At 42.5% G+C, this 11959-nt stretch overlaps 2 protein-coding genes across 5 annotated transcripts in view; both read left to right on the top strand.

Annotated features, from left to right (window-relative positions):
• ttyh2 (tweety family member 2) overlaps positions 1 to 2715 on the top strand; it is a 48675-nt gene extending 45960 nt beyond the window's left edge. For all 4 annotated transcript variants that reach the window (XR_012954639.1, XM_076094045.1, XM_076094046.1 and 1 more), the window contains one exon: positions 1476 to 2715. Coding sequence is in view for 3 of the 4 variants with exons in the window: in XM_076094045.1 (XP_075950160.1) it covers positions 1476 to 1556 (81 nt within the window). In the remaining variant the exon portion in view is untranslated. The remainder of the gene's footprint in view (positions 1 to 1475) is intronic.
• Positions 2716 to 3971: 1256 nt separating this feature from the next.
• kif19 (kinesin family member 19) overlaps positions 3972 to 11959 on the top strand; it is a 30508-nt gene continuing 22520 nt past the window's right edge. Inside the window, exons 1-2 of the mRNA XM_076092994.1 lie at positions 3972 to 4195; positions 6289 to 6369. Of these exons, the coding sequence (XP_075949109.1) occupies positions 4157 to 4195; positions 6289 to 6369 (120 nt within the window). The 5' untranslated portion in view covers positions 3972 to 4156. The remainder of the gene's footprint in view (positions 4196 to 6288; positions 6370 to 11959) is intronic.

Here is an 11959-nt window from a genome sequence, read left to right as displayed (position 1 = left end):
CTGTTGCATCTTTTCCTTCACCTCACATCACTTCGTTTGGTTCCTGTGCAGTTTTCCTGTTCGGCATGGCTTTTTCAAACTCACAACCTGTCGTCCTCATTCTCAGAGAGTCTGTTTGAGTCAGTGAGGGCGTGTCTGCCCCCTGGCGTTCACGGGGTGCTACTGCAGCCACGTCCCTGGGTTTCCTCACAGTTAGCCTCCCTGTGCATGCAGTTCTGCTCCACTCATTCAATTCTACAGCTTGCACTGCCGCAAGGTGTTCTGCACCAGTCGTAGTGTACTGCTATAGAATTTATTTTATCTGGGTATTGACAGATTAAAAACGACGCTACTGTTAATGTCAAAGTGATTGACGTGTTACTAATTGTACAAAGTGTAAATTACATTGGTTTTCTTTGCCATGAGTCAGTTTTGTAGGTATGAGTTACTAAAGGAGTACTCCGCAAAAAAATCTCTCTTTTAAGCGTAGAACATTCTCATTCCTGTAGGCTTGAAGGTGGCTCTGAAATGTTTGTGACGTGCTTCTTTGTGGAAGATGACTAGACTCCCAGCGGTTACGACGGATTCCAAAAGGCAGCCCAAAGTTGTGTCAAAATGTCCTCAGAAACTTCTGAAACCACTCCTGTGAGCCGTAAATTTAAGTCCACATCCTGCTTGCTTCAGTATAAGGTCAATGGCAGAGAGGTGGATGATGCTGCAGCAGTAACGGGGACAAGCAAACAAGTCCAGAGGGGCACAACCAGACAGGCGGAAGGCAGACAGTGGGGGGGGGGGGGGGGGAAACACAACAAGAATAAAAAAAGGTCAAACATTGTGTACTCAGTGGGTGAAGGGCAGGTACCTGCCCTGTAGCCAGTGGCTGATGAGTAAATCGGGAGCATTGGTGCAGGTGGGTGTGGGGGTCAGGTGGTGAAAGCTGGTGAGAGCATATCTGGAACAACTGCTGGAATAGCCGGATCTGAAATGGCAGGAAATATTAAAGGAATGGCTCCACATTTTTGGGAAAACTGTTCGCTTTCTTGCCAAGAGTTGATGAGATCCACACCGCCCTCAAATTTGCATTCTGCAAAAGATGGAGCTATAGCACACAGTTAGCTTATAAGACAAGCGGAACAGCTAGCATGGCTGTGTCCGAAGTAGCATGTGTTGTCATTTATTGGTGAAATGACAACACTGCCATAGTCTGGGCCGCCACTTCAATCCATCGTAACTTCTGCGTATCCAAGCTGACTACCTACACCTGCTAAGCCTCACTCTTTACAGAGTCACCTTTCAATCCTACACGTGGTGAGAAATTGATGGGTTTTCAGTGGACTATTCCTTTAAATCCTCATGGCATTTTATTTCTTATTAGCTGATGATTAGGTTCAGTTTGTGAAACCTCACCCTGATCTCGTAGAATCAGCTCGTAACATCCTCCGTGTGTGTCTGTGTGTTTGTGTGTCTGTGTGTGTGTTTGCCTTTTTCCTCCACAGTACTCACCCAGCATGCGGGCCACCTATCTGTCCATGACGGAGGAACAGATTAGACACTTTGGGAACGACTTCCAAGCATAGACTTCTTTATCTGACCGAGGACGGAAACAGCATCACGCACTCACACACACTCTGCAGACAAACAGTGTGTGGCCACTCCAAGCATCCCAGAGGGGCAGTGTGTGACATCTTATCAGTCCAGGTCTCCGAAGTCTGTGCGGTGTTGGGACAGTAGAACCATATCGGTGGTATATTTTGGAGGGAACTTGCTAAATATTCCTGACACGTGCTGTCGAACTTAACCTGCTGTTGATACGTTGTGTTCGTCATGCTGTGTCCTCTATTGGGGAGGCATTGAGGGAAGATCTGTCTTTATATACCTGAGGATTCATTCCTCACTGCAGTAAAACATAGCAAAGTGTTCACTATAAAGTAAGAAAACAACCTGACAATTAAATAAGAATTCATCCCGCCCTCCCGTTTTTATTACATTACGAAACTTACATTCAGGTCTCCAAAGAGAAAAATGTGAACATGACAGCTGATGTAAACATACTATTTGATATGTATTGCGCTTCGTCCTTGGTATTTGTGAAGCACAAACGCAGCACTGGCAGCACACAGCGGGAGGTATTGTTGAGGTATTTATTTACATTCCCACACAGACACGCCTGCAAGTGAAGCTTTATGTTTCTCAAATCTCCTGGAGACGAGACTACCTTGAGACCACGGCTTTTGTATATATATATATATATATTGTACAATAACAGACAGTTGTCTCATTCGGATGTGGTTTATTTTGATTTTGTTTAAACAATGTGCCAATTTTATATATTTTTTTTCTAGTTTTATGTGGCGATCTCACATAGGATCACTATTTTTTTGTACTTTCTAAAGAGCCATTAATTCATGTTCTCTACATATCTAATCCCGCTAATAAAGTTGCAGTTTATGTCATAACTTGGGAAGCCGTGCTGCTCTAACAATGATTAATGAGAATATTGAGGTAATTATTTTCAGCAATTCAAACCATCCAAGCGGTACATGTTTGTATTGCCTAACAATGGTTTTCTGTGGGGATTAAATACTTGCAGTTTTGCTTCATTCTTTTTAAGCAGTGTCATTTCGTTAAGCATGTTGCATTGTACAGGCACTGAACATGGTGCTTAATTGTATGTGTGACCCCAAAACTATGGGGTGTAATTGTGAATTGAATAAATCTGTTTTCAGTACAACTTGATTGTTGTTGGGTGTTGATGTCCTTTGTGACCTACCCAAACAAAGGGTCCTCTAAAGTCTTATGGGCATGATGAGGAATTTTATTCTTCCAGCAGATGTCAGCATAGTGGAGCAAAAAAGTACAGCTCAGTGGATACTTCATTAACGCCTTGTTGGAACTGCTAAGAGTATAGCACGATACTTTGAGGTTAACTTTAAAGAAGATAAATAAACACAAAATGTATATATGTTCGCGTCTGCTTTGACAGAAGTATTACGATATTTTACATTAGTAAACAAAAGTTATACTACACTGTACAACATAGTCTGTTTCAAGTAAAAGTCCACACTGCATTTAATAGTCTTACTCAATTAAAGATATACTTAGGCTATTCTTATTTTCGGAAGTTAAAGTACCAAAAGATAAAAGTAGTACTCATTATACAAAATAGCTGATTTCCGAAAAATAAATAAACATAAATACAAGTATATAAATAATATATATAATTACAATAAGAGTTTCAGCTTTACACTAACATTACCGTGTTACTTAATCTATAGCAATACATCATTACTATTAATTGATTTATTTGTAATAAAAATCGACATAGTAACTAAAGCTGCGTTAGTGGAGTAACGTTACTATATTTTCCTCCAAAATGAAGTGGCGTAGAAGTAGGCTATTAAGCATACAAATGGAAAAACCCAAGTAGCCTACAGTAAGTTACCTCAACATTGTATCTATTAGTAGGCTACAGTACTTGAGTAAATGTACTTAAATCCCCCCACTGTGCATCTATGAAAGAACAAAATAATAATGATATTGGAAAATCCAGGTTTTATGTTTATAATCGTAAATTTGTTAGCGTTGTTTATCTCGCTTTAACTGGAGTCAGCTCGGATAGAACACCGGTGTTCCGCGGAATCTCCAGGGACGACGACGCACATGTGCGTACACACACATAGCAACCCGCGGCAGCGAGCGGAGCGAGGGACAGACGAGGAAGTGACTGTAGCAGGTGGGCAGATACCGGCGTTACCACCACCACCACCACCACCACCATCTCTCTGCAGCTCTTCGTCTGATACATTATTCCCGTGTTTCCAACCTGCGCGAGTTACGCACAGGACGCGCAGGACGAGGTTGGCTGACCGTCGACGCGCTTTAAAAAGACGGAAGAAAGAAACAAAAGGGAGACAAACGTGAATAGCTGACAGTGAGACGAGAGAGAGGTCGTTAAGTGAGCACGACGTGAGGTCGCTTAGCTCCGTGGTCGCTGTTGTCAGAGACCATTACACCAGCTGCAGAGTCCATTAAAGCGGCTTGTTGACTGTGAGAGCGCAGGGCTGCAGGTGTTTTTCTTCTTCAGAGGAGTTGACATGCAGGTACGGACAGTGAGGAGGAGGAGGAGGATGGTCCAGTGTCCCGTCTGTTGACTCTCTTTACCCTTCACTCTGTGACCATGAAGGACACGGGGGAGTCAAAGGAACACCAACTAACTGTGAGTTCAAACTACACCTATAACCTTTAAATGTTGCTTTTTTTTAACAGTGGCCACTTTATTAGGCGCATCTGTACAATCTGCAATCCAAATGCAGTTTTTTCCTTAACGTTTGTGATGCCTGTACGGTCCAGTTTGTGTTGACAGTCTGAAATGTTCTTATTGATTGATTTATAGTTAAAGGTGGCGTTACATCTCACTAACTGTTTGTCCGGCCTATTTACGTTCAAGAGGGAAAACACGAAGACAATGGGTCTTTGTGGTCATCACATACAGGTGGTTTGGATCTTTCAGGTGTAGTGTGCTTTTTACATCTTGTAAAGGGCTCACTGCATGGGTGGAATACGTTTGAAAAGCAAATGCCTTTATTTTATATTTACCTTTATTTAATTATTGCCCAATGCACAAACCCTTCAGTGTGCCTTGTATTATTTTGCATTTTATACTTTTTTGAAATCCTATTCCACCTATGCAATGAGCCCTCTATGACAGCCTAAAAAAAAACCAAACCTGCACAGTCTGCATGCTTTGGACTGCATCACATTGTACCTGGAAAAAAATGTATTTTTCAGTTTTTTTTATTTATTTTGTTTTTACAATAACTAGATCTTTCTTTTTATATTCCTAACAACATCCATTGTTGGTGTTATGTTTTCGATTCGCCGGCCTTACAAGACCTGCACCGTGTTCTGCAGCTCATATCTGAATAATTGAAGTGGCTGTTTCAGTTGCCAGGCCTCTCCCTTGTCCAGCGTGTAATACACTTTCTACAGGGTGCTGACAGACAGAGCGCTGTGTTATTACCCTTTGCATTCCCCCTTTTAACTGCGTCTGTCTGTGGCTCACATGCATGTGAGCCTCTGGGTAGGTGACACCCCCGCTGGGATTGTTATTGACTTTTTTCATCGTATTTGCTCCTATCAGAAGCTTTCTTATTGATCTCTGAATGTTGTCATGGAAAGAAACCATGCAGGGAGATAAAGTGTAAAAATAAGGAGGCCGTGCATGAGTGTATTGATGTAATAATAATACAATATTCCTCTCAATTGGTGGTTGAACAATTGGTACCCAGTGTTTAAAGAGGGAAGGCTAATATTTGTTGCAAAATGCCATCGCTCCGATTAGTTTCTGAGACATTGACATTAATCAGGCTGTGAAGTGGTTAAATGTGGAATCTAGAGTTTAATTAGATAGTCAATCCGTTCATACATCTGTTTCCTACACCTATTTATCACATCACCAGTCCACACACATACAGTCACGCACATTCATACTCATTGTAAGTCACTTTGGATTAAAGCATCTGCTAAATGACTGTAATGTCATTGCGTTTAAACAATTTAGTTAGCGTAGGTTTGAGCACAGGACCCTCTAAATGAGAGTATTCTTAATTGTCTGGTTGACTGTGGGGGAAAAAAGATATCTTACATCCTGTGCTTGACATTTAATAGATTACTCCTGTCATTTTTCTATTGCACTTTCATAAATTCGGGCAACTCTGGAGAGATTTCTTTTTCCTTTTTCCTTCAATAATCAAAACTCCAAATCGATGAGGACATCTAGACTTTTAGTCCTCACTCTTTGGTCAAGCTTTGATAAGCCTACACCTTCTTTAGACTATCTCCGTCCGGTTATTTGTCCACATATTTCAAGTTTTACATCCCCTTAATTGTAGTACATTTAATGGTCTAAAATCTCAAAGATAATCTGGACGTAATCTTCAAAGGTTATTTCCTTAAACTGAAAACATTATTTACCTGGCTTCACAACTAATACACTGATCAACATTGATGGCGTTATATTCACATGTATGCTGCTACTGATGAATGAACCCAGATTTTCTCCTATACCACACTCCTAAGTACTCTCAACTCATTTGCATATTCAACTACACCTCTAGCTCCACCTGAATCAACACAGAGTCCAGGCACATGTGTTGGAGAAGCAAGTACTATTGTGTGCCGTCAATAATGTTCCTACGCATCAAGGCAAAGTCCAAATCATTTTTTTTTTAAACTTACATTTTCTGTATATTGAATATTTCTGTCTTGATTAAATTGAAAGAGGAGTCAAATTCCCTCTCTGTGCCGCAGGTTGCCTTGAGGATCCGACCCCTCAGCGATGCTGAGCAGGAGGAGGCGGCTACGATCGTGGCCCACAGAGTGGACGACCAGGTGAGAGGGCCGTCCTTTATTCTACTGCTGTGTGTGTGTGTCAGTAACCTGTTTACCTCTGTGTGCATACAGTATGCAATGCACGTGAGTGTGTGTGTGATGGGGTCAGTGTGTGTGTGTGCTGTTGTCTCTGTTTCAGAACCCTCTGCCTGCCTGTGATCAGGCTGACAGATAAGGTATCTGCAGGGACCTCTGTAATGCCAACAGCTCTTTTAGAAAACAACTCATTTGTAAAGCTCAAATGTCACATTTCATTTATAACTGGATGCTGGATGACTTATACCCGTAGCAAAGAGCGTGACCTTTTCTAACGACTCAGATTTTTTCGTAAGCATGCGGCTGAAAGCTTCGCCATAGTGAACGCCCGGGGTTTAATTGGACATCAACCACTGCAGAGCTGTACTTGCATAAGTCATTGGGATTGATGGTAGGTCAGTCTCCTTGTGTTTGTTTGACTTGAATGACAACAAAGAGTTACAAACAAGGGCAAGCAGTCGTCATCTCTTTGATGGATTCATCTCAGTTATGGAGTAATTCCAGTGAGTCAGTCAGTTCGTTGTTTGAAAGAGTACTTCATCAATGTTGCCCTTTCATAACACTGCCAGACTCACAATGGACGGTTCAAGAATACAAAAATGAAAGAACAAAAATCAATGCAGCAGAACCAGATTGATCTTCACATTACCCACAATGCAACGTGGCCAACAAGAGTTCCGTTATTATAGCGACAGCTAATGTAGTCTCAAGTAGAGATGAGTAGCAGCTAAGGGTCTGGTAAGCTCACTTCCTACTAATACTACACCCCCACATTTATATTTTCATCTTTCAAACTACTCTTCTGCCCAAACTGACAATTTATCAGACTCGACACAGCTCCCTTCTGGAGCCACTAACGGCTTTACACAACTTGTGTTCACATCCCCAAGACCTGTTAACGGACTTTAATGTGTGAAACCACTTCTTTTTTAAATGCTTATTCTTTGCTATTTTTTAATGTTCTATAGGCCAAGCGATCAATCAAGTAAATATTCAATAGATTAATAGATAATGAGAGTAGTATATCAGACATTTCAGTATACAGTATATTTCAATCACCTAACATGTGGAAGAACTAAATTTGGCCCGACTGTTCACTGTATTCCCAACAGTCTTGTTTTGTGTTCATCTCTACTCAATACGAGCTGGCTGTCTAATTTATTTGGCAAGTAAACTGCTTTGAATAGAGCCTTTGTGCTGATTGTGTTTTCCATTAGAGGAAGCCGTGAGAGGAATGTTTGTGCACAAACAGAATGTAGATTGGTTATGATGGCCACAGTCCTACACCAGCAGCAGAAGGCTGTCTTACAGATATATGAATTACAACAGAGACACGGATTTATCTAATCCAACAATGAAAAAATAAAATAAACAAATAGGATTTGCTGTCCCTGAGAGGATCTCGTCCTTGGAGCGCCACCACTGTGCACAGCATGTAATGAGGTTGTTACCATGTGACCATATGAGAGGGACCTTCGAACTCCACGAGGACCGTGTTTACCAGCAGCCCTGGCTGTTGAACAGGGCCCCTCTTGGAGACCGTTTAGCAGCGCTAACAGTGTGAGTGTGTGATTATGATGATGATGATCAGGGAGCCTGCTGAGGTGTCTCTCCGCTCCGTGTGGGCTGATTGCGATGGTAGTGGGCGTGCAGGTGGTGGGCAGACGAATCCAGAGAAGTAACAGCGTAGCAACAGCTGACATGGTGGCTCACTTTTGCCTTGGTGTAACAGTGCATTCTATTCATGATTAGTAGGGGCTGTGTCAAGCTCTTGAAAGATTGTACAAGAGCACACTTCTAGAAACCCATAATCCACGGCGCTGAGGCCGGACTTGTTTGCCTTCTCGGAAGTAATTGAATTACGCCAGGTCTTAAGGACAACATCAGCACTTCTGTCTGCCGTGACATCATTAAAACAAGCTTGGACTCAGGGGATTAGAGCAGGTGGGAATGGTGCTGACACAGCCACCATAACACGGCTTTGTTATTGTCTCCAGCACAACCGAACCTCAGCGAGAAAAGAAACCCGTTTTATTGTGTGTCTCCTGTTCAGCTTTACCTGCAGTGTGTTGATTTTATACCCGAATAGCATAGTTCATAATGTATTATGTCTGTGGAGAGAACTGACAGATATGCTGTACGGTCTCTATGGGGTCGTATCAGGTCCACTCACGTTCACCGTTAAAGATTAGCGGAGATTACAATATACACACTTGTTATTGAGACAGTGTCTTGACAAAGTCTTACCTGGGCTGCCCTGACATGAATGGAGGGGATATAGTAGTGAGGAAGCAACAACAACACAGGCATGTTGTGAGACTTTAGACCACTAGAAGGCTGAATCTGTTTACCTGTAGCCGTCACACACGAATACATGCAGATATGTACTGTTACTACGATACATTCCACGCGCCGTCTCTCCACAAATACACACCACTGTGCACTGCTAACTTTGTTTGCGAGACATATGGCCTACATGTAGTGCTCAGACAGATTAGCAGGGCGCTCGTGGCTCACTGGTACGACGAGTGGGTGAGAGTACCCAGATCTGGCTCTCCTGGCAGAAAACAGACAACTTGAAGCTGACTAAGCCTGCAGAGATGAGCTCATCGGATGGGTTTTAGCTCAGGTTAAGCCTTCTGCCACCTGCTCTCTCTCTCTCTCTCTCTGTCTCTCTCTCCCTCACTGACAGACTCGGGGGATCCAGCCTCTGCCTTTCATGGACCACCTGTTATGCTCAAAGGGCTTTTCTCGTCCTTGAGTGAGTAGCACACAGTTCAGAGGTGGATTTACGAACGAGATATTAAACGGCTCAGGTTGAAGTATGTTTTTGTGCAGTCAAGGTCATAATATAAAAAAAAAAAAAGAGTGGCAGGCACACTGTAGGGAAGTGGCTTTTATTCCAAACTGTATACAAGATACAAGTTGGCTTTGCTGTATCTAAGCAGCAAAGCATGGTGCTGGTGGATTTCTGTCTTGGGAACTGATGGAGGAAATAGCTTGATTTCAAAAGAAGGAAAAGTGACTAATTCAAAAATGACAAGTGTAATGTAGGAACGGATTCATTTTGGCAGTAGATGAAGCGTCCTGGCCGGCTTTATAAAGACGGGGATATTAAGAAACCAGCCCAACCAGTGTTGAAAATGACAACAATGGAGACCAGATTTGGTTCAGAAAACCTGAACATTTTATGTTGAAGAGGAGAAGAGGAGAAACATGTTCTTTAGATTAGAAACAGACTTATGTGTGTTTTGAAAAAGCCTGTTTGGTCATTATTACCAGTATGCGTTGGTCCCTCTATTCATGATTTGTAGTTAATGAGTTCATATTGAAACCCACCAGTATGGTCCTTCAATAGCAATAGTAGCCTTCGTCGGACATCGTGCTCCGTCCCAGCTTGGACTAAAAGACCCAAAGAGGTGATGTCACCCCTCCTTAATTAAGAGGCTAACGGGGAATCTATGTTTATCCCCTAAGGGATAAAAATGGTCGCTCAGCCTCGTGAAAGAGAGACGCGAGAGGATCAATTCATATCACTATGCTGAATTCACTCTACTTGTTGTGGCCTTGGAGGCAGTACATGTACTTGTAAAGGATCCATAGCAAACATTACATCTATACACTACAGAATACACTTCATTTAAAGCATCTTTTTAGCTTTAGTGCATTTACACAGATCCAAGGTTTCTTATTCAAAATCAGTTTTTGAGGTCTTGCGAGTGGTGATTGAGTCAGTGCAGTAATCAAGTGTGTAAATGTATTCGTACACGTGTCGATCTAAATGTCTTGCTAGTAGGAGTGAGTGTTTACACCCTGCAGGATGTGTCTTACTTAGCACTGGGACTTGTTGAGCATGGGCTGGCCGATCAGTAGCTCACAGTGGGGAATACTTTATGGTGAGGCCTCGTCTCCATGGAGGCACATGGACAAGGTCGGGGCCATTGTTTTTTATTGTTTTTATTCGTGTCCCTCAGTAGTACAGTCCTACGTATGGAAGAAGAAAGAAAAACAACAGGGAAAGAAGGCTCTGTTTTGGTTGGGCATGAATTTTATATATACGTAAATACGCTTTGAAGAGACGTTTGTTCGACTCGATTGTTGGCAGGCTTCTCGAGCCAATTCCAGGTGGACTTTAAATGTAGTAACAATAAATATATCATAAGATATTGATGGTGGCATTTCATGGTCATCTCTTCAGAGTGATAATCGAGGACTTAAAAGCTCTTCTTTATAACAACAAGAGGAGCAGAGAATGAAAAAGACTTTCCAACCATGTATTCTTTCATGTGTTTATCTTAAAAACAAACAAACTGTGTGACAGGTGATTCATTCTGATCCCTGATAGAACACAAAAAAATTGTCATTTCTCCCCTTGATTCCTTTGTACAGATCAAGTCCTTTTAAAACAATAATCATGAAGCCTGTTCCAAGTACAAGTCTACTTGATTACAGTATGCTATGAATTGGCCCATTTTCTGCCTTTGTGGAGTACAAAGCACCTCACCTCAAGTGCTCCGTGTAGAGTTTTCTCCACCCTCCACACAGGTCTGTCAGTCAGAGGAGATTCTAATTGTCTTCACCTCAGAGGCTGCACTGGAGTTCGCCTGATTCAGCTAAACCAGCTCCCCCTGGAAAACACACTGGTGTGAATGAGAAAGGCGTGCTCCAAATAAGATGTAATGTGCTGCTGCTGAATGCAGAACAAATATCAGTATGTTGCATAGGAAATGCAATGCATAGACTAGGGATGTCATGAGAACCGTAGAGACTATCGACTACCAAATTTCAGGTATTGTGACATCCCTAGTCCCTAAAATTGTGAGAAGTTCCGGTATCCATTGAATGAAAAATGGACTTGTTTACTTGTGCAAACACAGAAAGTGTGATTAAATTAGAAGAACGCTGAGAGAGTGGACAGTGAGTAACGTGCATCGGAAATGCTCAGTCTGCATAAAAACGACCCAGTTCCCTTGTGGTCTTAATGTTCCCCGGCCCCTGGCTGAAGTAAATGTTCTCTCCAACACACTCCATCACGATAATAGCCTGGTTAAAAAACCTGGGTGAAAACATGAAAAAGGGCACACTTTGTCCACGCAGAGGCTTTTTTTTTTACGAGGCCGAGTGTTTGAATAGCCTCGCGGTTGAACAAGAGAGGGACAGGAACTACAAATGGCAAATGCCCCTCTTAGCTGTGAAGATTTAACCTCCACACAGGGACAGAGCCCGGAATGAGACCTGAACCCAGAACGGTAAGTGTGGCACAGCGGAGACGCAGAAATGAAGCACTAAAGAGTTTCTACTTTCTCACAACGCTAAGTTAACATGTCGGTTGCAAATAGACTGTCTGACCCCGGAAAAGTGGCTAATCTCATTTCCTCTCAACTCCACTTCTACTTCTCTGCCTCCGATGCGATGCTCTCTCCGACTCCTCTGACCGCTGCCCCTCCCTTTGAGTCTCTTTTACAAACGAGGGCCATTGTGCGTGTCGGTGTGCACGTGGTTTGTGTGAGTAGTACGTGATCCCTCTCAATGACATGTCTGCTCTTCCACTCCT

This window comes from Anarhichas minor, unplaced genomic scaffold (assembly GCF_050575085.1).
Source record: "Anarhichas minor isolate MPS153535 unplaced genomic scaffold, ASM5057508v1 ptg000017l, whole genome shotgun sequence".
NCBI classification, from domain to species: domain Eukaryota; kingdom Metazoa; phylum Chordata; class Actinopteri; order Perciformes; family Anarhichadidae; genus Anarhichas; species Anarhichas minor.
This window is presented reverse-complemented; position numbering and strand designations above follow the sequence as displayed.